Genomic DNA, 26,985 nt, shown 5'->3' with positions numbered 1-26,985 from the left:
ACCTGGGTTATCATGCTTCCTTCAGACACCACAGAACCCACGAGAATCAGATTTCATTTTTAGCAGCACTCAGAGCCGGAGAACAATGTGCCCAGCTTCTCCTAAAGAAGCAAGTGTCCTGCCAAGAACTCATGGGCAAATGACCACCCAGCTCCTCCTCCAATGCCTCTGCAGCGGGGCTCTATGCCTCTCATGGCCTCCTGTCCTCCTGCAGAACAGCACTAGCTAAGGACACAGCAGGGAACAAGGCAGACTAAATCCCCACCCCCGGGGACACTTCCCCCTCGGACACTGAAACAACGTCCACGAGGAAGAGCCAAGGGCAGCCCCAGTTACATTCATCCATCCAGTTGTAAATCCATCCAGCAGCAGTAGCATCCATCTTATCCGAACATCAAGGAGACAGGCTTGGTTGACATCAAGCAAATGCTGCTAAACGTCCACAAGAGATGCCCTCTTCCTCCTCCGAAGTTAAATACCTCGTTGTGGCTTTCAAGGTTCTCCACAGTTACCCTCAACCCACTGCTGGCCTGATCTTTCTCGACTTCCCTACAGGAATCCCACATCCCTGCCAAGCTGCGCTATTTGCTATGCCTTGAACATGCTATGCCTTGCATGCATGTGCCTCTGTGAGCCCTGCTTCCCACTTCCTGGAAAGCTCCTTACCCACATCCCTACTAGTTTTGCTTATCTTTATGGCCTGTCTTAAACATACATCCTCCTCCATGATGCTTTTCCTGATTCCTCCCAAAGGATTTGATCTCTTACTATTTGAATTTCTTTAGAACCATGTTTATACGTCTTCACATTAAACATTTTCCGTAGCTTACAACCACCTACGACTCTGAGAAGAAAACACTTTTTGTAAATGATACCAGGGCTGGAAGAGCACTTTGCTCATGGTGCAAAAAATACACAAAATATAAGTGCCATTCAGCCTTACAAAGGAAGGAAATCCTGCCACATGCCACAACACGCGTGAACCTGAAGGACGTTACGCTAGGTGAAAAAAGCCAGCCACAAAAAGACAAACACTGTACGATGCCATTTATATGAGGTACCCAGAGCCGTCAAATTCATAGGAACAAGGAGTAAAATGGAGGTTCCCAGGGGCTAAGGGGAGATGAAAGAGAAAGGGGTGTTTTTAATAGGCAGAATTTCAATTTTGCAAGATGAAAAAGTTCTGGAAATCTGCTGCACAATGTGATTATACATAACATTACTGACTGTACATTGAAAAATGGTTAAGGTGGCAAATTTTATATTATGTGTTTTCACCACAAAAAGTGCCAAGTGAATTAAATCTCCAACCTAACAGCGCTCCAAAAACAGAAAGGTATTTTGTTGCAATCTTTGCCTTGATCATAGATGTCAGAGCAGAAAGCATCCTTTTAATCATGTTTTAATCCATAGATAGCCCTTAGAGGCACTAAGAAAAGAATTTCTGCATTTTGAGAAAAGAAAATCAAGACCAGAATACTATGGAGAAATGGGTATAAAGAGTAAATTCAGGCAAATTTCCCATTCCTTCAGAATCGCAGTTATCGAGAGACTGTGAACCTCTTTATGAGGCCTCTGGGTTACGATTCATTTTGTCCGTTTAAAAGCACAGATGAGGTCCAGGGTCTCAATGGTCTAATCATCAGTTTTCTTGCACTTTCTGAGTAGAATACCAGGAGGGAAGGCAAGGACAGAGACAAAAGTAGTTAGATGATTTTGGAGGGTTGGAGAGGAAGCTGAAAGAGGAGAACAAAGAGGGTGGGCTGGGATATATTGAGGAGAAATGGGGACAGAGAAACCTAATGAAATTACAGATCAGAATGTGGGTATAGAACAGCTCACTGTAGACACTGTCCTCAAAACTAGAGAGACAGCTCTAAATAGAAATACCGGTTTTACCTTGACAAGCTCTGCAGAGAGGATTCTCATTAGACACATGCTGGGGCTGAAAAAATACCACGGGGCACGGCTGCTATCTGGCAGGGAAATTTGCAGTTGCAAATACTTCGTAACGTTGAAACTAGCAATCAACCAGTTCTGATAATACAGTAAGCTTCCCTGTATTTCAGGTTCTAAAGACAGTGCAACTATACCCTGGGCCCGTCCACATTAGCAGAAGGACTTGTTTCTAAGGATCAGCAAGAGTTCCCTTTCTTTGCTGAGCTGTCGGTTTCTAACTGTGGTCAGGTGCTTCCCATGTGATCGGCCCCGTTCCTGATTCTTAGACTGTCTCTTTCTAGCATGTTCTTTGAAACTCTTTATAATCGAGTGCCTTAAGAACATTACTTATTTTCGAAAGGCTGGGCAGTTTTTTTGTCTTTGAGTTATACAAACAAAGCAGATTTTCTAATTTCTTAAACAGATTAAAAACCAAAGAGAAAATAAAAAAGCAAACCAAAACAAAAAATAAATAAACAAAACCCAAAGAAAACTAATGACTCCGTTGTTAGGAATTTCAAGAATAGGTATCTTAGTAGAGGTGTTAGAGCATCTCACAACGGAGATCTCTTAGTAGAGATTCCATTGTTACGAATTTTAAGAATAGGTATCTTAGTAGAGATGGTATAAACTAACGGTTAAGAGGAGGGCTCTGGGGTAAAACCAAATGGGTAGAGTCTGTCTCTGGACTTACTAGCTACGTCACCATGACTGAGTAATCTAACTTCTCTGAATTTCATTTTCCTCCTCTGTGAAAAGGAAGGAATAAAGAAAATAGTATCTACCTCATAGGACTAAATGGTACGTTGTAAATTTCTCCAAAAATGGCGCCTGCCATTATTACCCAAGTGTGACTGTCAGACTGTGAAGCTCAGCTATCACAGAAGTTGATTATCCTTCCTTCCAATGGCACCTGTGGGCTACCTAATCACAGGTACCTTATGCAGAAGGACTGGATTATTCACGCAATGTTTAACATTTGACTCCTGGAGCCAGGATGGCTGGAGAGGTGACTGATGGAGACTTAGAAAAGTAGGAGACAGTATTTTTTGCTTCCGCTACCCTTCTCCTCTGGGGTCAGCCATTATTCCAAGAAGGATGCGTTTTGAGAATCATTATCTCAGATCATATTCGTTATACAACCAGCTCTGCTGGGCACTGTCCTTCCGGAATGGAAGGGAAGCTGACACCCAACAACTCCTGACCCTGTGATACAGGCCGCTGTGCATACTGATGTTGGAGATAAGAAGGATGAAGATGACAACAAGAGGAGTTTGGGACAGCAAGAGGGCTTCCCTCTATCCGGCTAAAGAACAGAGAAAACGTATAAGGCAAATAGTCTCCAAGTTAATTACGATTTTCCTGATCAAATGGAAGCAAATGCCAAAGCAGAGATATTTCTGCATACCCTTCCCTGATCGTGCGCCCAGAGATAGCCTCCGCCCAGGCTCACGCTTCCTCCAGTATCTACTGGACCAGTAACCACTGTCACTCTTTACCAGCCATGCTCGGTGCCTTTCGAGTTGTTGCCTGTTTCCTTTCAAAAATGTCAACAGAACGACGGACACTGAGAACATGCTAAAACTCTCAACTTAAGAGTTCTAGAATTCTCAGCTTATTAATTCCTGCTCACATGGCCCAGGTGCCTCTAATGAGTAAGAGAACAGGGTTAACGGGGCTGCCTCATGGTGAGGCAGATTCATTATGACTGATTGCTGTCTTACAAAAATGAAGCAAGTCTAATGGAGTTTAAACCCAAAAGGGAAGCACCAGACTCGCAGTCCACACACCCCTGTGCCTGTCTTGCCTTCCGCATATTTAAGAGGCTACCAGGTACAATATGGCAAAGACCGTCAGCTTTTATGTATTTTTATCCATTTGACCCAAGCTCTATGGAGGTGAGATGTACAGATAACAGATAAAACCCGCTCTCTTGGGGAAAGAACAACGGAAGCTGGAGAGACTGGGCTGACAGAGCAAGAGAGGCCCGCGGATACCAGGCTGCCCAAGTTCTGGGCTCATGGCTGAAGGTGACACGTGCGTCTATTAATTAGGTAACTAGATACATTAGATTTAATGTTAGTTTAAAAAAATGCTGTCAGTTCTTCTTTTAAAATGTCTTGTCTACTGGTCCATTCCCTCTCTTCCCACTGCCATCAGTCAGATGCTTTGAGTTTCTATTTCAACAACTGCAGCGGCCTCTTAAAGTGTCTCCCTGCCTCAGATTGTTCGATTTAATTCAACCAGTGATTTCGGAGAACGAGACACAGGGCAGGCCTCGGCGGCTTCTCTGTTGGGCCTTCAACCTTCCCCTCTTCCTGTTCATTCTACACAGTGACCCAGGAGTAGACCTTAAAGTCTAGTTTTCATCATACCACCCACTCCCCAGCTCAGAAACCTCCGAAGGCTCTCCAGTGCCACGGGAATAAAATCTAAACCCTCACATGCCCTACCTGGTGAACGCTCTCTCTCAATAGACCCCAAGACGGACCCGCCAGCCCAGCTCAGCCTCCTTGTCACCGGCCCAAAGCATGGCCACCTCTGAGCCTTTGTGCAGGTCTTCTTTTCTGGAATGTGCTTTCCTCATTCTCTATAAAAGTCCTTCATGCTTTAAGGGTGAGCTCAGGTTTCAGGCTCTCCTAGAACCTTCTATCAGATCGTGCTGAACCGCAAGTATTATACCCAACAGTAGTTATTCTGGTGCTCTATTTTTGGATATTTAAAATATATACTCATATCCATATATATATACCATATACTTATACATTGAACCCTCATGTATTTGTACCCACTTTGATACCTAGCACAGTATTCTGCCTAGAGTTAGATGTGCTGAATAAATAGGTACTATATGCAGGAGTTTGTTTTTCAACATTTAATCTTTCTCAAGGGAAATCTGGCATCTAAGTCTTAAAAGGTACACAGCCCTTAAAACGTACATCATTTATTTCTAGAATTAGAATTAGCAATTCTCGTACCAGGAATAAGTGAGGAAAAACTCAGAGGTGCTTATAAAAATACATGCACACTGTTGAGATGTTGCGTTTTTTACAACAAGGAAGATGGAAACCTCTTAAGGGGTCCATCATGTCAATCGGGATCCCCGCCACGTAGCTAACAAAATCACGTTGTGGGATATTCACTAACGTGAGAACCAGTTCATAAGTCATCACTGAGAGCAAAAAGCAGGTGATAAAAGAAAATGTGCAGCAGTATTTGATTTTTATGAGATAAATGATAGATGGACGGTGGTTATGCCTTAGAGGGAGGCTTACAAGGGCTTTTTTTCCTTTGTGGTTTTCTATGCATTTAAATTTGGGGGCACTAAAGTGTTACTAATGTGTTGAAGGAAATTTGCTCTTTTGAACCACAAACCCTGACTTGGATGGATGTGTACATTGATAGAGGAGCTTGACAAAAACCTATATTTAAATTGTAACCTAATAAAACTCAGTGCCATGTGAGAGACATCCTGCCACCGTGGAAACAACATTCATTGAACTAGGAGTTGGGAAACACAGGGTCTAACGGCGGCTCTACTGCAGAATTCCTGCCAGCCCGGGAAAAGTCACTTATTTTCTTGAACCTCAGGTTTTTAATGATAAAACAGGTGAACATTCTTTCATCCCCATCCCATCTTACAAAAGTATATAGAGATCAATAGAGACTATTTATAAAAATAGCAAACATATTGTAAGTCGATCAGTATCAGGTGGGATTAGTATCAAGGTTGGAGAAACACCCCTCTGAAATCTTGAATCTCTGATTACACCACAACCTTAAATCACAGAGTCATGACCGATACGTGTGCTAATGTGCCATGAAGTGCAATTTCACTAAATGATCAATTTAATAACTGTGGGTGCATTTGTTAAATAACACTTGAACAATGAAAATATAAAATCATTTCAGGTTATTACAAGATACTGAATATAGTCCCCTGTGCTATACAGTAAATCTTTGTCATGTATCTATTTTGCATACAGTAGTTTGTATCTGTTAATCCCGATTATAATCTGAAAGAAATATATAACTGAGTCACTTTGCTGTATATCTGAAACTAACACAATATTGTAAATCAACTATATTTCAATTTTTAAAAAGTCATTTTAGGACAACATTCCTCAGCTTGCTCCTCTCTAAAAGCATTTCCCACAATACTCTGCAAATTACTGTCTTTGCTTTTTTCTCCCCCCCCCCCAAAAAGAACAGCACAGACATAAATTTTAATAGAAGAAATACACTGGGCTTCAGACGAATTATTTAAAGACAAAAAATTTAAAGTTTGGCAAACTCATTATGAAGGGAGCAGGCGCTACTCTTGATCTCTGCAAAGATTTTGACGGTGAATCTAATTCACCTACATGGGCAGGTAATCTTTACTTAGCCACATAAACGCCAATGTACATGTTTACAAATGCACACGACTGCAGCCTCTTAGCCTACGACTGGCAGGTGCACATCGCATGCTTCTGGACACGAACACACAAACCCAGGTCACGACGGCATGTATCAAGACACACACAGAAACCCTCAAATGTCCCACAGAGTGACCTGACCAAAGAGGTGCATCGGGCCCCAGAGAAAAAGAAAAAAAAGCACAAGAAAGGATCCCTTGAAGGGAAGGCACGGCTGTGGGTCCCCAGAAGACATCTTGACTCACCTGTTAAGTGGTTGGCAATCCTGGTAGTGGGTTTGGGAGGCAGGGCAGGGGGCTGCTTGAGGAGAGAGAGCTGCTTCACTGGGGTCTCCGCATGGTCTCCAGGGAAAGCAGCAGGTTTTTTGGGGGGCAGGAGCAGGACGGATTTGGCTGAAGGATCTTGGGGCAGGACTCCAGACTCACTGGCAGAGGGACTCTCTTCAGACACTGAGGGGACAACCACATGACACACAGCGACATTACACAAACGCAGTGCAGGTGCGGCCGGCAGAAGCCGGAGGGCACACAGGACAGGGTTAGCGACACAGCAGAGCACCGACTGCCCCAGGCTGTCAAAGTGGGGTGTTAAAGGGAGGACGCCAGAAATCCAATAAAGCCATGGTGAGGGTGGGGGAAGTAGCGGGGAGGGAGAGACAGAAAACAGAGAGAGCTGGAAGGATGAAGAGGGAGAAGAAGGAAGAGGACACTTCCTCAAACCATCCAAGGCTTCATCCCTTCAACCTTGGTGTTTATAATGCAGATTCTACGGGTGCTCCAAAATGTGACTCATGGGACCATGGCGACAACCGACAGACGGCAGGTGTAGCGGATCAAGACCAGGAGCCCCCTCTGAACCACACCAGCACCAAACGCCGGCATCTTCCTTCGGGCCTGTTTGCCCTTTGCTGGGAAGGAAGAGAGAATGCATTCCGGGGTCTTGTTTTTGCCTGCTGGGTCTCCTTGTGTCCCTGCTCCCCGGGTCTGAGGACAGCCTAGAGGCTGACACTGGGCAGGTGATCCCCACATGCCTGGGGCAGCGGCTGCTCCTCCAGGTTTGGGGCCATCCGAGCTGGGCAGCAGCATCCAGGGAGTGCGCTGCAGTTTTAGGGGCTCCTGCCAGCTCCGATACACCTGGGTAAGGTGAAGGATGCTCCAACTCAACACCCTTTTCATTTTCCACCTTCCTTTCTCCTGCACTCGCCAGAAGCACGGTTTTCTGGTTTTGATTCTGCCCACTTCTCATTGCTCTGCCCCGGGCCTGCTTCTTCCTCTCCCCCATGGTGGGGCGGGCGGAGGGCGGGGGGACCAGGACCGGCTCCAGTTAAGAGCTGTCACGGGTGGTAGCACAGGCTCTCCTACCATGCTGGCAACCCAGCCAATGACAGAATGAGACTCTACGACTTCCCTGGGATGACAGATCTCACTACAGCCATCACATCCATCCGATCCCAATGGCACAAGGAAGGCTGGGAAGAAGTCTCAATATACTGCTTTAGCTGGAACGATCTCCCCAGCTTGGGGAGGAGGAGGGAAATGCAACTCAGATGCATCTCTCTCCCCCCCCCCACCCCCATCACTGCTACGGGAAGAAAGCCTCCCTGGCCCTCCTCCCTCTCCCCACTCTGGGTAGCAGTGTTTCCGGCAGTCAAAGCCCTGTACACAATCCTCAGGGGAACCAGGTTCTCCCCTGTCTCAGGGGACACTGTTGTCATCAGCGCTGGACACACCGATGGAGCAGCGACTCGCTGGGTCCCAAAGTGAAGCATGGCGCTGACTCTGAAACGCCATCCTGCTCGCCTCCCGTCTGAGTTCCGTGACGCAGACTTTGCACACGGTGTGGGGGAGGCCGTGGCCTCCTCCCCAGACTCCAGATATTCCCAGAGGCCCCATCCCCCAGGCTTGTCTCCTGACAGCAAGGACCTCTCCTTACTGGCTGCTGGGAGGGTACCGTCTTCTGGCTAATGAGGACCACTGTGCAAACCTTGCGAGGGAGTGAGGACCGGCCACTCAGAGGGCTTTGGACCAAAGAGGGAGTGACAGACGGCATTAAAATGATCTGTCAGCAGGATACCGGTAAATTGTAGACGATTAACACATTAATTGATTTTATATAGTAAATTGGCACAATTTACTAAATCGATATAACTATTAACTGGTATATTGGGATTAGGATTCAAAGGAATACCAGGGCCTTGTGACCAGGTGGACTTAGACGGGTGCCCTACAGAAGCACAGGACTCTCTAGCTTTACCTTAACAGAAACGAGGGTTAGAAAACAGACATTTTAAATCATCAGTATTACAAAACAAGACATATCTTCTTTAAAGAGATTAAGATTATAGAAGTGTTTTTAAAGACTGTAGAAAAATAAATGGACACATCCTCCATATTTTTACACTCAGCGCGTACTAACTGGTCACCTTCATCCCCATTTCCAGGAGATCCTTATGTTCAGGGTGGTTCAAGATAGAAGCCAAAGTCCAGCCAGGCTGAAGCCCCCTAACACCGCATGCCGGGGACCAGTTCCATGTCTACCAGGGGCATTACCTGTCCCATCCATGATGTCGGAAGGCTGGAGCACCTCGTATGAGCAGGGATCCCTGGGCATCGGGATTGGCTCCATCTCGGACAGGGCGGGCAGAGACAGCTGGCTGGAGCTCAGGGACTGCCCGTTTTCCAGGGAGTCATCTTCATTCGATATGGAGAGCTCCCCGTCTGTCAGAGCGAGGAGAGCGCAGAGTTAGACCACGCCTGCCTTCCAGGCAAGGGTGACACTTACAGCCTGCTACATGAGTCTAGATGCTTTTGAACAATCTGTATCAAGGCCAGTATGGAAAGTCTACACTTGTTCTTTTGCTTTTAAGATCTAACCACCAGGGCGACAATTTCCAGTGATCTTCAGCAATATGCCTGTTTTCTCTCCATTCTTCTAATTATCGACAGATGAATGGATAAAGAAGATATGGTACATACATACAATGCAATATTACTCAAGCATAAAAAAGAATGAAATAATGCCATTTGCAGCAACATGGATGGACCTAGAGATTATCATACTAAGTGAAGTAAGCCAAACAGAGAAAGACAAATATGATACTGCTTATATGTGAAATCTAAAAAAAAAGATATGAATGAACTTATTTACAGAGACTCACAGACACAGAACATAAACTTATGGTTACCAAAGGGGAAAGGGGGTGGGGAGGGATAAATTAGGATTTACACATACACACTACCATATATAAAGTAGATAGACAACAAGGACCTACTGTATAGCACAGGGAACTAGTCTCAATATTCTGTAATAACCTATAAGGGAAAAGAATCTGAAAAAGAATATATATGTGTGCGTGTATATATGTGTACATACATATATAAAAATGTGTGTACACATATATATGTGTACACACATATATAAGAATGTGTGTGTGTGTATATATACACACACACACACAAACACACATATATATGTATAACTGAATCACCGTGCTGTACACACCTGAAACTAACATGATATCGTAAATCAACTCTACTCCAATTTTTAAAAATTTGTAAAAATCATTATCTACTATATTTTCTATGTGTTTTTTAAATGGAAATGAAAATAAATTTTTCTTCATAATTTTTTGAAAACCTGGAAAACCTGAGCAGGACTCAGAGATTGGAAAACCAGGTCAGGAATTCCTACTTCGAAGAGCAAAGGGCTTCAAGCACTCAACAAGCACCAGGACACGCTACACCAAGGCCCCAGGAAAAACTCACCCTGTCTTCTCTTTATCTCCGCGCACATCCAATTTCTCTAAATGTTTAGGAGCGCTCTAAGCTCCAGCTGAAGGGCTGCAGCAGCTCAAAGACTCTGGGAGGTGCCAGGATTCTCCCAGTGCCCACCAGTGATCCTGCCAGGCGGGGTGCAGACTTTGACCTTGCTCAAAGCTCAGCAAGACGAGGGGCAGCTAGTTAACACCATGGTGGAGGATCAAAGGCTCCCGCACAATGGCTGTTTGTCAAATCAAAATTCCCCCAGTGTGATTTCATCCTAGCCCCGGGGAGTCCTAGATAACTAGACATTAAAGTCAAATTAATTTTTAAAGAGGACTGAAAGCTATTCCAGTCAGATGAATAAATATCCAGACGAAAGACTCTAAGTTATGTTTCGGTAGAAACACAGAAGCCAGCAAAGCAATTACCTGCCTTAAAATGGGAAGATGGATCATTTACTTGTAGAAATAAAACAGTAAAATGACTCCAAGGTTAATCTTGGATAAATAATCCTTTCCTTTCGCTATGTTCCTCCCAAGGCTTTAATTTTATACACAGTGATAATATGGCCGCAAAAGATTCCTCTGCCCACCCCCTTTGCCCCCAATTAGAATTGGCCTGATGAAATGTATGTTCAACAGAGCAATTTACAAAACAACAGGCTTTAGATAGCATATGGTTCAAGGACATATGATATTTGATCTGAATTTTTTATAAACATAGAAAAAATATATATATAATGGACACCAAAAAATCATCTGAAGCAGACAATATAAAGCACTGATTCTTGAAGATTGTGGGTTTTTTTCCCTTCTTTTCACTTGGCCTTTTTATGTGTCTCAAATGGTAATAGCAGTCACGATAATTGTGATTAACAATATGACGACTTCTTAGTAGGAGAAGAGCAGTGCAGACTCTCAGGCCAATGCTATGGAAAGTACACAGCTGAACTGAGCGTACGCAGGATGGGAAGGGCTGTGGGTGTGAGCGTTAGTGCATCAGCGTCCCATAATGGATGGTCCCTGGTCCTCTTAACATGCTTTGGTTTAGCTTGTTCAAACTAACACCGTGGGAAGTAGCTCTACTTCAAATTCCCAGTTGGTGGAATAATGATGTAGCTGCCATTAGGTTTAATACATCTCTGGGAAGCCACTTTGATTTTTGATGTTCCAAGTGTAGTCTTGGATAAGACCACCAGAGGAGGAAGGGGTTTCAGGGCTGTTGCCATGTTCTGCTTCTTTGGGGCAAAGATGTGATGGAATGATTGCTATACATTTTAACTGTTAAAAGTACCATAGATGCAATATCAGGGAAAAAAAGATACAACAGAAGTTGCATTACGTTAGATTCTATGAACCTCTGTTTCATCAAGGCAGTTAGCTTAGTGCTAGAAGTTTTGGTGGTAACAGAAGGAATATTACTCACTCCTCTTGGGACTGATTAACTCTTAAAAAATTTAGCTCCCTATGGATTAAAAGTGCCTTTACTAAATCACAAAGGCTCAAACCACTTCGGAGAGGAAACAATCTTGCTAATTCCACTGTCATAATTTCTAAATACACATTTTCATTAAAAAAATGAAAACAGGAGAAAAAAAGAAGAAATAAGACACTGATCATATCTCTACCCTAACAGAAAATTTGTTTTTCAATATTTTCCATAGTTGTAACAAATTTTATTTTGTGTTTTGTTTTTTAAAACTTTTATAAGCATTATAATTTGTATAGTTACCATTTAATAAATTATACTGAATGAATATACATGTTTATTTAGTTATCTCTCTGTGGTTGGTCACAAAGGGATTTCCAGTGTTTTATACTATTATGAAAACAGAAATCTCTGCTGACTACCTTCCTGTATAAAATCTTTTCTGCAATTAGAATTCTCCCCCTTTAGGAGAGATTCCAGTAAATGAAATTTATGTGTATTACTATTTTAATGTCTAGTGACACATACCTAGATCTTGTGAAATTGTTTTCCTACAGGGTTGGTCGATTTACACAGCAGCAATATACAGACCACACAAATTTCTTAGCTTTTGGTCATCTCCTCAACATTTACATTGATAACCATGTTTTACCTATTGACCTACCTACTTACATAAATATATGTATATACATATCTAGCAGAAATAAATTAAAACCATGCAATAGGTACAAATTTATTATTAATATCATTTATGACTAACTAAGATGGGAAGTGACAAAACTGAAATCTGAACTGGATTCATATAACACGGAGATAAAATGACGCTGCTACTGTGAAGCAACTGTTATTTTAAAATTCTTATGACATTTTCAAATGTCCACAAAAGTAGAAGCATTAATGTAATGGACTCCTTATACTCATCACCAAGCTAAGGAATTAGCTGGGAATTCCTAATGCTTGGTAATTCCAAGTTTGATTAATCTGAAGACTATTTATTTAATTGGCATATAGTTGATTGACAATGCTGTGTTAATTTCTACTGTACAGCAAAGTGATTCACTTTTACATATATATACACATCCTTTTACATACTCTTCTCCATTATGGTTTATCACAGGATACTGAATATAGCTCCCTGTGCTACACAGTAGGACCTTGTTGCTTACCCATTCTATATAAAATAGTTTGCATCTCTAAGACTGTTTAGGCTCTCCGTGTCTTTTTACTATTGCCAGCTCTGTTTACCAGCATCATGAGAAAAACTGTGTTTTCCCCCCAGGAAGAATTTAACCCTCCTGAATAAAATGAGTCTTACGGACTATTTGTACTTTCATCTATCTAGAGCATCACCACCTCTTGCTGTGATGAACGAGAAAGAGCTCACTGAGTATTGGAAATTATTTTGATGTTTTACATGGTCTTCTAAAATTATCTGGAATAATGGTTTTCAAAATGGTGCAATCACCTTCAAGCATAAAACGTTTCCTGCTAGAATGAATTAAGTGTGAATAGGAGGAAGGGAGAAGGCAGGAGACTAGATGGGTTAAGGCAATGGTTCTCAAACTTTAGTGGGCATCACAGTTTCCGGGAGGGCAGTAAACACAGATGACTGGGCCTCATCCCCAGAGTTTCTGACCCAGTAGGTTTGGGGATGGGACTGAGAGTGTGCATGTCTAATAACTTCTTGCGTGATGCCAAAGCTGCTTTTGCTGCTTAGGGTTCCACACTCAGAGAACCACTGGACTGGAGGTAAGGATCGGACAGGCGGGAGAACCTGGAATAGCAACAGTGCCTTTTCACGATGAGGTTTAGGGCAGGGAATGTTGTTCACGTGGCTAACATGGAACAAAGATGGTTGGTTTAGGGCTTCCCTGGTGGCGCAGTGGTTGAGAGTCCGCCTGCCGATGCAGGGGACACGGGTTCATGTCCCGCTCCAGGAAGATCCCACATGCCGTGGAGCGGCTGGGCCCGTGAGCCATGGCCGCTGAGCCTGCGCGTCTGGAGCCTGTGCTCCGCAACGGGAGAGGCCACAACAGTGAGAGGCCCGTGTACCACAAAAAAAAAAAAAAAAAAAAAAAAGATGGTTGGTTTAAATCTCAAAGAGAAAGCAGGAGGTTGTATTGTCTAACCATGGATTATGAACTTGTCACAAAGGACAATGGGACTGGAGAGAGCAATATGGTGGAGAAGAAAAGTGAAATGTAAGGCAGCTGCAGACATATCTAAAAAGGTAAAATCAGGTCACAGAACTGGTAGAGAAAAGAATGCAGAAGTGAGTGCGGGTCAATGTCATGACTTAAATGATGAGCGGTAGAAGGCAATGGATTACGACAGAGAACTGGCCACGGCCATTGTCTTCTCTTTCTTGTGGGGCACAAGAAATGAAGACTCTGGTACAATCAGGCTGACACCAAATCAAGAAGAGTGAAGGGAAAGGTGAGAGTGAATGAATTCATTCAACTGACGAACACCTGTTGAGATCTGATCATTAACAACAGGGATCACATACCAGAAACCGCCAACCGTCAGAAATAGATTTGCTATTAGCTCCTTAGGATATACATGGAGAAACTACTGCCAGGTCTGCTGGCTCCAAACCCTGGAGGTGAGCCACACCCCGCCCTGCCTCTCCTCCCACAAGCCAGGCATTGTGCCAAATGCTAAGGAGAAAACAGACACGCCTTGGGGAAAGAGTGGGCCAAGACATGATGCAGAAAGGCAGACAGGGAGGAATTTGTGCAAGTTAGCTGGTGTGAGAGTTGAGAAAAAGAAGCAAGAGTGAGAAGTTAAGCCCTGAGAAACGGATGAAGAAAAATAAGAGGTGAAGGAAGGTAGAAGATGTGTGTGCTCAGAATAGATGGAGATCACACAGAGGATCTTGCCTTGCATAAAGTTCTCTTAATGTTCTAAAAATACAGTCTATATAAAAGTTGTGTTCCAGAGGATTGGCTCAAAAGATATATTTCAAAATATTGTTTTTGCTCTAATTCAGTTTATTGAGGAATTACATCCACCTATCACTGGATGTCACCTTTGTGACTATATTCCAAAAAAGTTTTGTTTTGTTATTGTTATTGTTTTGCTTTAGGAATACTCTCGGTTTTAGGGCGACTGACATCAACTACTGATCAATTTAATTTCTCAAAGCTTAAGGTTAATAAGTTGTGTTTTTTTTCTAATAAGTAGATGAATGTTGCCATGGGGAATGGGCAACAGGAATCCTTTCGGGTTCTCCTGGATACCTCCATGATAATGGTTTCTACTCTGAAAAATTGCATGAAAGTTAGACATTTTGTTCTGAGAGAGCTCAGGGATCATGGCCCTTTGAAGCTTAAGACAAAAGAGTCTCAATTTTAATTCTGAAAACCAAAAATACTTTAATATAAACTTAAGCCTGTAATAGGGAAGAACAAATCTGACTCCATACTGGATCTGTTTCTTTTAAATTAACCTTTGTATTCCATTGCTTTTGCTACAAGTTAAGAATGTCGCCTAGCACCTGAAATATACAAGACAGCCCATTCTCAAGACCCTGACCTTTAAAGGTGTAAGGAGATACACAGGAGAGCCCATTCTCAAGACTCTGACCATTAAAGGTGTAACATTCTTCCAACCATAAAGAGCTAAAAAGTTTCAGAACAGAGAACAACATTTGTCTTGGAGGTTTACAGGAACATTGTAATAGGATGTGGACCTATGTGGATAGTTGCAAGAACAAAGGATTCTGGCACCAAGGAGTTTGCACCAACCAACTACACACCCTCCCCCCTTTGAGTAGGAAAGAAGCCTGAATTCCAACTTGGGGAAGATGTTCTTTGGGACACGAGTCCACCATCTTCTCAGTCTGCTGGCTTCCTAAATAAAGTTGCTATTCCTTGCCCTAACAACTTGTCTCTCAATTTATTGGCCTGTTGTACAGCGAGCGGTACAAGCTTGGACTCAGTAATAAGCTCACCACCGAATTTGATTTTTTAGGATATGCACTATGGTTTATATAAAATCCTGTGCTTAGAAGTGTATTTCTAGTTGGATAAGAATTGCTTACTTGATAAACAATAGTTGAATATGAGTATAAAGAATTGCTTTACAGCTGTATATTGAACGATTATTGCAATAAATTTCACACAGATCAAAAAACTAAAACTTTAAAACTAGGATAGCAGATGGCAGAGAGCAGGAGCAAGAAGAACTACAATCCTGCAGCCTGTGGAACAAAAACCATATTCACAGAAAGATAGACAAGATGAAAAGGCAGAGGGCTATGTACCAGATGAAGGAACAAGATAAAACACCAGAAAAACAACTAAATGGAGTGGAGATAGGCAACCTTCCAGAAAAAGAAAGCAGAATAATGATAGTGAAGATGATCCAGGACCTCGGAAAAACAATGGAGGCAAAGATCGAGAAGATGCAAGAAATGTTTAACAAAAAACTAGAAGAATTAAAGAACAAACAAACAGAGATGAACAATACAATAAATGAAATGAAAAATACACTAGAAGGAATCAATAACAGATTAACTGAGGTAGAAGAACGGATAAGTGACTTGGAAAACAGAATGGTGGAATTCACTGCTGCGGAACAGAATGAAAAAAAAAGAATGAAAAGAAATGAAGACAGCCTAAGAGACCTCTAGGACAACATTAAACGCAACAACATTCGCATTATAGGGGTCCCAGAAGGAGAAGAGAGAGAGAAAGGACCAGAGAAAATATTTTAAGAGATTATAGTCGAAAACATCCCGAACATGGGAAAGGAAATAGCCACCCAAGTCGAGGAAGGGCAGAGAGTCACATACAGGATAAACCCAAGGAGAAACATGCCGAGACACATAATAATCAAATTAGCAAAAATTAAAGACAAAGAGAAATTATTGAAAGCAGCAAGGGATAAATGAAAAATAACATACAAGGGAACTCCCATAAGGTTAACAGCTGATTTCTCAGCAGAAACTCTACAACCCAGAAGGGAGTGGCATGATATACTTAAAGTGATGAAAGGGAAGAACCTACAACCAAGATTACTCTAGCCAGCAAGGATTTCATTCAGATTTGATGGAGAAATCAAAAGCTTTACAGAGAAACAAAAGCTAAGAGAATTCAGCACCACCAAACCAGCTCTACAACAAATGCTAAAGGAACTTCTCTAAGTGGGAAACACAAGAGAAGAAAAGGACCCACAAAAACAAACCCAAAACAATTAACAAAATGGTAATAGGAACATACATATCGATAATTACCTTAAATGTGAATCGATTAAATGCTCCAACCAAAAGACACAGGCTTGCTGAATGGATATAAAAACAAGACCCATATATATGCTGTCTACAAGAGACCCACTTCAGACCTAGGGACACATACAGACTGAAAGTGAGGGGATGGAAAAAGATATTCCATGCAAATGGAAATCAAAAGAAAGCTGGAGTAGCTATAATCATATCAGATAAAATAGACTTTAAAGTAAGAATGTTACAAGAGACAAGGAAGGACAGTACATAATGATCAAGGGATCAATCCAAGAAGAATATATAACAATTATAAATATATATTCACCCAACACAGGAGCACCTCAATACATAAGGCAACTGCTAACAGCTTTAAAAGAGGAAATCAACAGTAACACAATAATAGTGGTGGACTTTTAACACCTCACTTACACCAATGGACAGATCATCCAAAATGAAAATAAATAAGGAAACAGAAACTTTAAATGACACAATGGACCAGATAGAGTTAACTGATATTTATAGGACATTCCATCCAAAAACAGCAGATTACACTTTCTTCTCAAGTGCGCATGGAATATTCTCCAGGATAGATCATATCTGGGGTCACAAATCAAGCCTCAGTAAATTAAAATATCTGAAATCATATCAAGCACCTTTTATGACCACAACGCTATGAGAGTAGAAATGAATTACAGGGAAAAAAACCGTAAAAAACACAAACACATGGAGGCTAAACAATACGTTACGAAATAACCAAGAGATCACTGAAGAAATCAAAGAGGAAATCAAAAAATACCTAGAGACAAATGACAATGAAAACACGACAATCCAAAACCTATGGGATGCAGCAAAAGCAGTTCTAAGAGGCAAGTTTATAGCTATACAAGCCTACCTCAAGAAATAAGAAAAATCTCAAGTAAACAATCTAACCTTATGCCTAAAGGAACTAGAGAAAGAAGAACAAACAAAACACAAAGTTAGCAGAAGGAAAGAAATCATAAAGATCAGAGCAGAAATAAATGAAAAAGAAAACAACAGCAAAGATCAATAAAACTAAAAGCTGGTTCTATGAGAAGATAAACAAAATTGATAAACCACTAGCCAGACTCATCAAGAAAAAGAGGGAGAGGACTCAAATCAATAAAATTAGAAATGAAAGAGAAGTTACAACAGACACTGCAGAAATACACAGCATCCTAAGCAACTCTATGCCAATAAAATGGACAACCTGGAAGAAATGGACAAATTCTTAGAAAGGTATAAGCTTCCAAGACTGAACCAGGAAGAAACAGAAAATATGAAAAGACCAATCACAAGTAATGAAATTGAAACTGTGATTTAAAATCTTCCAACAAAGAAAAGTCCAGGACCAGATGGCTTCACTGGTGAGTTCTATCAAACATTTAGACAAGAGCTAACACCCATCCTTCTCAAACTCTTCCAAAAAATTGCAGAGGAAGGAACATTCCCAAACTCATTCTATGAGGCCACCATCACCCTGACACCAAAACCAAACAATGATACCACAAAAAAAGAAAATTACAGACCAATATCACTGATGAATATAGATGCAAAAATCCTCAACAAAATACTAGCAAACAGAATCCAACAACACATTAAAAGGATCATACACCATAATCAAGTGGGATTTATCCCAGGGATGCAAGGATTCTTCAATATACGCAAATCAATTAATGTGATACACCATATTAACAAATTGAAGAAGGAAAACCATATGATCATCTCACTAGATGCAGAAAAAGCTTTTGACAAAATTCAACACCCATTTATGATAAAAAACTCTCCAAAAGTGGGCACAGAGGGAAGCTACCTCAACATAATAAAGGCCATATACGACAAACCCACAGCCAACATCATTGTCAATGGTGAAAAACTGAAAGCACTTCCTCTAAGATCAGGAACAAGACAAGGATGTCCACTCTCGCCACTACTATTCAACAAAGTTTTGGAAGTCCTAGCCACGGCAATCAGACAAGAAAAAGAAATAAAAGGAATACAAATTGGAAAAGAAGAAGTAAAACTGTCACTGTTTGCGGATGACATGATACTATACATAGAGAATCCTAAAAATGCACCAGAAAACTACTAGAGTTAATCAATGAATTTGGTAAAGTTGCAGGATACAAAATTAATGCACAGAAATCTCTTGCATTCCTATACACTAATGATGAAAACTCTGGAAGAGAAATTATGGAAACACTTCCATTTCCCATTGCAACAGTAAGAATAAGATACCTAGGAATAAACCTACCTAGGGAAACAAAAGACCTGTATGCAGAAAACTATTAAAGAAAGAAATTAAAGATGATACAAAAAGATGTAGAGATATACCATGTTCCTGGATCGGAGGATTCAATGTTGTGAAAATGACTATACTACCCAAAGCAATCTACAGATACAATGCAATCCTTATCAAATTACCAATGGCATTTTTTATGGAAATAGAACAAATCATCTTAAAATTTGTATGGAGGGCGCAGTGGTTGAGAGTCTGCCTGCCGATGCAGGGGACATGGGTTCGTGCCCCGGTCCGGGAAGATCCCATGAGCCATGGCCGCTGAGCCTGCACGTCCGGAGCCTGTGCTCCGCAACGGGAGAGGCCGCAACAGCGAGAGGCCCGCGTACCGCAAAAAAAAAAAAAAAAAAAAATTTGTATGGAGACACAGAAGACCCTGAATAGCCAAAGCAGTCTTGAGGGAAAAGAACAGAGCTGGAGGAATCAGACTCCCTGATTTCAGACTATACTAACAAAGCTACAGTAATCAAGAAAATATGGTGCTCGCACAAAAACAGAAACATAGATCAATGGAACAAGACAGAAAGCCCAGGGATAAACCCACGCACCTATGGTCAACTAATCTGTGACAAAGGAGGCAAGGATATACAATGCAGAAAAGACAGTCTCTTCAATAAATGGTGCTGGGAAAACTGGACAGCTACATGTAAAAGAATGAAATTAGAACACTCCCTAACACCATACACAAAAATAAACCCAAAATGGATTCGAGACCTAAATGTAAGACCGGACACTATAAAACTCTTAGAGGAAAATATAGGAAGAACACTCTTTGACATAAATCACAGCAAGATCTTTTTTGATCCACCTGCTAGAGTAATGGAAATAAAAACAAAAATAAACAAATGGGACCTAATGAAACTTCAAAGCTTTTGCACAGCAAAGGAAACCATAAACAAGATGAAAAGACAACCCTCAGAATGGGAGAAAATATTTGCAAACGAATCAATGGACAAAGGATTAATCTCCAAAATACATAAACAGCTCATGCAGCTCAATATTAAAGAAACAAACAATCCAATCCAAAAATGGGCAGAAGACCTAAACAGACATCTCTCCAAAGAAGACATACAGATGGCCAAGAAGCACATTAGAAGCTGCTCAACATCACTAATTATTAGAGAAATGCAAATCAAAAACTACAATGAGGTATCGCCTCACACCAGTCAGAATGGGCATCATCAGAAAATCTACAAACAACAAATGCCAGAGAGGGTGTGGAGAAAAGGGAACCCTCTTGCACTGTTGGTGGAAATGTAAACTGGTACAGCTACTATGGAGAACAGTATGGAGGTTCCTTAAAAAACTAAAAATAGAATTACCATATAATCCAGAAATCCCACTACTGGGCATAAACCCAGAGAAAACCATAATTCAAAAAGACACGAGGGCTTCCCTGGTGGCACAGTGATTGAGAGTCCACCTGCTGATGCAGGGGACACGGGTTTGTGCCCCGGTCCGGGAGGATCCCACATGCTGCGGAGTGGCTGGGCCTGTAAGCCGTGGCCGCTGAGCCTGCGCATCCGGAGCCTATGCTCCGCAACGGAAGAGGCCACAAGAGTGAGAGGCCCGCGTACTGCAAAAAAAAAAAAAAAAAAAAAAAAAAGACACATGCACCGCAATGTTCATTGCAGCACTATTTACAATAGCCAGGTCATAGAAGCAACCTAAATGCCCATTAACAGACGAATGGATAAAGAAGTTGTGATACATATATACAATGGAATATTACTCAGCCATAAAAAGGAACGAAATTGAGTCATTTGTTGAGATGCAGATTGATCTAGAGACTGTCATACAGTGAAGTAAGTCAGAAAGAGAAAAACAAATATCGCATATTAACGCATGTATGTGGAACCTAGAAAAATGGTACAGATGAACCGGTTTGCAGGGCAGAAGCTGAGACACAGACACAGTTGAGACACAAACGTATGGACACCAAGAGGGGAAAACCACGGTGGGGTGGGGATGGTGGTGTGCCGAATTGGGCGATTGGGATTGACATGTATACACTGATGTGTATAAAATTGATGATTAATAAGAACCTGCAGTATAAAAAAACAAACAAACAAAAAACCAGGATAAATTGTTTAAATAAATACATGTACATACATACACACGCATATATACTCACATACATATTTATTGATTTAGGTTGCATAAGAAGGAAGCCAGATGGATAGTTTTAACTTACTCATAAACGTTTACATTTTTAATTTACAAAATAAAATGCTGTACACCCAATGTAAGAAAAAAAAAGGCAGCATAATGGGGAAATATGAACATAGCTAATAAAATAATGGCTATTCCCAGTATGCAGAGCATTTGTACAAATAAATAAAAATCAAGTCCCAGGGGCCACTTGTGACATGCACAGCCTGGCTGGCAATGAAAGAAATGCGAGTGAAATGACCCTGTGGGTGATGCTGAACCCTGCAAATGTGCTTGAAACAATGTCAAGTACAAAAGCAGGAACGGAGAACAAAATGGACATGTTGATTACAATGCCCTCAAGATGAAATATGCATGCGTGCTGGCAGAGTTCTGAAGTGATTTTGGCTTTGATATGAATAGAGCTTAATGATCATTAACTTTTTTCCTGTGGAGATGCTTACATACATAAAAAAATAAAACAAAAAATGGCATGCTACCTTGTTAAGTTAAATGAAAACATAATAGTTTTGTTGGAGGAGAAAGCCTTCCTCACTCCTCTGGTTTCTTGAGGAGGTATTTTCCCTGAGCCTGGCTTCCTACCCCTTCTCCACAGTTACCTCATTGCTAGGATGCAACTTCTGCATGAAAGACTGTTAGCAAACTTGCAGTAGAGGAGAATAATGAAATGAAATCATGGTTACACTGGTGCTTCCATTATAAAGAAAAATGACTATGTACGTGAAGCGCCATGTGAGAATTTTAGACTGAAAACACTGGGAAGTGTTCGCTGTGCTGCATCTCTGCTGTTAACTCAAATGTGTAGAATTCACACATGCGGGCCTGTGAAAATTCAAACACGTTTTAATTGACTGGCGATCACCAATGGCTATAATTACAGCAAAATCAAAAAGTGAAGCTACCTATGTTAAAGCAAACCACCATCTTGTGAGGACATGGAACAAGAGCCCTAATGCAAGTGTTTGCTAATTGTTTTTTTCCCTTTGAGACAAGAGCTGCTGTTGTAGCTTCCCAGACATACTCTTTTTTTTTTTTTTTTTTGCGGTACGCGGGCCTCTCACTGTTGTGGCCTCTCCCGTTGCAGAGCACAGGCTCCGGACGCACAGGCTCAGCGGCCATGGCTCACGGGCCCAGCCGCTCCGCGGCATGTGGGATCTTCCCGGACCGGGGCACAAACCCGCGTCCCTTGCACTGGCAGGTGGACTCTCAACCACTGCACCACCAGGGAAGCCCCCAGACGTGCTCTTTGACCAAAAAGGGCATCTCCACTGAGTGGCCGAAGGGTTACCCCACAGAGCTGAAGGTGTTTTCCCAAGAAGTGTCACTCTGGTGGTGGTGAGCTATGAAACAAAGACTTCATTCAATGTCTTTTTTTTTTGTTTTTGACACTGATATACTTTTTCCATTACAGTACAAAAAAATTCACCCATTAAGGGAGCACAGCCATTGTTTTGTAACCCACAGAGGTGTCATTTTTGCAACAATATACAGAGTTTTGAAAAGCTTCTGTTAATCCCAATGACCTTTTAAATCACTGCAATCAAAGCCACTAGCTGCTCTCATTGTCAGTGAAATGATGTGCGGAGCAACACTTAGCTAAGAAATAATTTATCTAAGGATTTCATTGAAAGATTAAAAGCTTTGAACCTAAGAAGTTGGAAATGGCTCCCTGGCCGTTGGAAGTATTTTCTTCAGTTTGCCTGAGTTCAGGGAGGTGATGTCATTAAACTAAATGGTGCTACAGATATCACTGTGTAGAATTTTAAACATACATCGAAGGCCACACATTTCTAGTAACACTGCATATTTACTACTTAATGTATTTGAATCTTGAGCATTTAAAAAGACAAACTGGGCTTCCCTGGTGGCGCAGTGGTTGAGAGTCCGCCTGGCAATGCAGGGGACACGGGTTCGTGCCCCGGTCCGGGAAGATCCCGCATGCCACAGAGCGGCTGCCATGGCCGCTGAGCCTGCGCGTCTGGAGCCTGTGCTCCACAACGGGAGAGGCCACAACAGTGAGAGGCCTGCATACAGCAAAAAAATAAAAAATAAATAAAATAAAAATAAAAAGACAAACTGAGAGTCTTATTTGCACAAACAAAAACTACAGTGTGTGTCTCTCTGTCTGTGTCTCTTCTGGTGTATTTTCTTTCTGAATGAGGAAAAGTCACTATAAGTGTGTGTCTGTGTGTCTAAAAGTATCTCTGTGCCACCTAGGATTTAGGGCAGACACTGCAGGATTCTGTAGGATCGCTGAACCTATATTTCCGGAATCCGTAAGTTATCTTCCAGTTTATCTTTCATGTCTGTTTGCAGCCAGAAGTCTCTGGATTATTCTGACCAGTTTACACGGAAGAACAATTTTGCAAGAGCCATGAGGTTCCTTTGTGTCTTCACACAGGCACCTTGGCAACTCAGAGAACCCTTCTGAACCTAATACCTTGAAAATCTATGCAAGATGGATTTCAATCTCAGAATGTAATCAATTGCGTGCTACTCTGATTGGATGATTTTAAACACAGAATGGAATGATACATGTTTTTTTGCTTGGGGAATCAACTTACTTTTTTTTAATAGTTGCTATTGTTCTGGATTTAATATCCTATTTTGATGTTAATAATATTTCCCTTCTTGTTCAGAGGTCTTTGCCTAAAACCCTTAAGTATGTGAGTTGCAGTGACTTCCTATCACAGATGCGGTATTGACCTTGGGTAGCTTCTTTCAGTTGCACTTCCTTGTGGCTGTACCCTGCTGGATTTATCAGCATTTTCTGCCTTTTACTGGACCTCATGGTCAGCAAACCACAGCTCATGTGAATTCTCAGCTGCTTCCTCGATCACAAACACCTCATCCCATCAAACCGTGGTGTCTGTTTCCCAGAGGTGTTTCTTTCATCTTTCTGGGTACAGTTATACCTCCTCACCAGTCTTCACGCCAAGCCCATCGGTTCTTACATCATCTATCCTGATGAAGTACGATGGTTCTGACCACTATTTCCAAATAATTACTCGTCTCCAAGGTTTGTAGCTGAAAGAGGATTTACCATCTTGCTATTCCTGGGCATTTTGATATCAAAAATGCAACTGGGGCACAGACTGAATATAAAATGGATGGAATGACACAGTTTCTCTCCTATGCTATTTTATGAGAGTGTGAATCTCACAGAATCATACCTCGTTGTGCAAGGGGCCCTTCAGAGTTAATAGGGAATCCAAGATTTTTTAAGAAAACTTTAATGGCTAGAGTTGGAGAAGGAAAGTGATACGGGCTGGCCGTTTCAGAATGTAAGCAGCTCTGTTTCTTTAGCTGAGCTCTCCAATAGCGTACCCACTTGCCACGTACAGTTACTGTTTTAGTTAAAATTTAAAATGCAGTTCCTCAGTCAGACTAGGCACATCTGAAGTGCTCAACAACCACATGTGGCTGCTGGCTGCTGTGCTGCCTGGCAAAGACGATGGAACATTCCTGTTATTGCTGAAAAGTCTACAGGACAGCACTGCTCAAGACAGACTGAAACATCACGATAATGGGCCTATGAATATGCAAAAGTGAACCCATTTCTGGAACTGGGAGATTAAAATGACGTTGCTAAACTGGTCCACATCACAACGAATGGTCAGTTCAGTGGATACTATTTCCTTTAGAGAAGCTGCAGTGGTGGGAAGGCTGCACCACAGGGAGGAAAGACGTGCTCTAGGGCACGTGTGCACGTCGGGGCCCTGAGAGTAGCAACACACAGCTACAGAGGTGGGCGTGGCCTTTGGAGAAGTCCCGAAGCCTCAGGATAGAATCTCAGCTCTGGCGGGTGGAAGCAGAGAGAGTCTAGGCTTGGGTGAAGGGGAACCGGGAAGGAGAGACAGGCATCTAAGAAGAGCAGAGGCGCAGTCCAGGTCACATGTCTGGTGGAGACCATTGCTGACATTTATTGAGCACGTACTCTGGGCAGGCAACGGTCTAAAAGCCCAGATTGAATTATGTCCCTTGATCCTCCAACAACCCCATGAGAAGACGAGCAAGGGCAGAATGGAGTTGAAGAGTATGCCTCCAGGGGTGTACCCAGATCTAGGAGGACCAGCTGCTTGGTAACAGGCTGTCTTCAATCAAGCAGGCTGGGGGCTGGGAGTAGTGAGAGAGGATCAAAGGAAAGCATGGCTTTGCTGGTTGGAGCACAGTAAGATCCTGGGGTTACGTTCAAACAAAAAGCAGAGTCCAGGGAGACAAGCGGCTGCCCTGTACCTTCTACAGACAGAAGATGAGGGAGCTGGGACCAGAATCCTGGGCTTGGGGCTCCTAGGAGAGCTCAGTTGTTTTACAGATATTTATGTGGGGTTAAGGCTTGAATGCCCCCCTGACTTATTTGACTTTATCTGAGTCCTAGGCAAACGTATGAAATCAGGAAAAAATTGTTTAAGTACAACTAGCTTTCCTTTTATTAGCTATTACCTTCCAGAGTTTGGCTTGCCTTCTCATGACAAACACCAGTGCAGGTCAGTGGCTGTGGAATCAAGCATCAGACGTGGGCAGGGATGCTCACCGTGCCTGAGGTACCCTGCCCTGCCCTGATTTCATCGGCAGGGTCCAGGGACAGGCAGCTGGAAGGGTGATACCGTGGTGGGTCTTCCAAGGACAAATTACACTAGGTAGCAGCTCTCAGGAGCTGACTGTACCTGCAACACTTTGGTTTATGGAAACATCTGTCAAAATTAGGGAAAAAGATATCCAGGGGTTATCTCTAAAAATTCTGGTCAATGAGAAATGAGGGTAATTCTGGAGAACCTTTGGGGAAAGGTTTTCTTGCTCTTAGAAAGAGGTACCAAGAAGGGGGATAGCCCTCTCTCTCCCATCTGGATGTTGTATCTGCATGTAATGCTGGAACTACTGCAGCCATCTTGTTACCATGAGGGGTGATAGCTTGAGAATGGCATCCCTTCACCACGTTACTGAGCTGATGAATTCACCAACTCTGGAGCTGCCCTACCACTGGATTTTATGACGTGAGATTCATTCATTCACTCACTCACTCACTGATTCAATAAAAATTAATAAGCGCTGACAAATGCCAAGCATTGCTCAAGGCATTTGGGATACACTAATAGCAGGGGTCCCCAACCTCCGGGATCTAATGCCTGATGATCTGAGATGCAGCTGACATAATAATAATACAAATAAAGCGCACAATAAGTGTAATGCACTTGAATCATCCCCAAACCATCCCCCTTCCCCCAGGTCCGTGGAAAAATTGTCTTCCACGAAACCGGTCCCTGGTGCCAAAAAGGCTGGGGACTGCTGCAGAGGACAAAACACAGGAAGATCATTGGTCTAAATTTGCTTATTGCTGCAGCCTCCTTGAGTTAAGTTTTTAGTTACCTGAAACTATAGGCCTTTTAACTTACACCCTGCTGACTGCACACTGGCTTCACAGGTAACTAAGGAGCCTATAATTAAACAGCATAAACATTATCAAAAGGACGCTTCCTATCTCGTTTGATGTGTCTGTATTTGACACTTCGGGGAATTTTTTCCACACTACGCCACTGTCCTTGGACTTCCATAATGCTATACATTTCTGGGTTACTTCCTATTTTTCTGTCCACTTCTCAGTTTTTGAGGGTTTTCTTATTCCCAGATCATTTTTTTTTCTAACTTCCAGATCACTCAATGCTGGGGTGCCAAGGTGTTTTCTATCAGTGCCACTTATTTTCTCATTTTACATCTTCTTTGAGA

The 26,985-nt window shown here is 42.2% G+C and overlaps 1 protein-coding gene across 13 annotated transcripts in view; it reads right to left on the bottom strand.

The window, feature by feature from the left end:
• PHACTR1 (phosphatase and actin regulator 1) overlaps positions 1-26,985 on the bottom strand; it is a 540,649-nt gene that overhangs the window by 75,832 nt on the left and 437,832 nt on the right. For 10 of the 13 annotated variants that reach the window (XM_067752006.1, XM_067752007.1, XM_067752013.1 and 7 more), the window contains 2 exons: positions 8,906-9,073; positions 6,602-6,805 (listed from right to left, as the gene is read on the bottom strand). In XM_067752006.1, coding sequence (XP_067608107.1) covers positions 6,602-6,805; positions 8,906-9,073 — 372 coding nt within the window. The remainder of the gene's footprint in view (positions 1-6,601; positions 6,806-8,905; positions 9,074-26,985) is intronic. The other 3 variants (XM_067752014.1, XM_067752016.1, XM_067752019.1) reach the window with 1 other exon arrangement.

The sequence above is a fragment of the Pseudorca crassidens genome, chromosome 10 (genome assembly GCF_039906515.1).
Source record: "Pseudorca crassidens isolate mPseCra1 chromosome 10, mPseCra1.hap1, whole genome shotgun sequence".
In the NCBI taxonomy this organism is placed as follows: Eukaryota; Metazoa; Chordata; class Mammalia; order Artiodactyla; family Delphinidae; genus Pseudorca; species Pseudorca crassidens.
The sequence above is the reverse complement of the archived record's forward strand: the minus strand, read 5'-3'. Positions and strand labels throughout refer to the sequence as shown.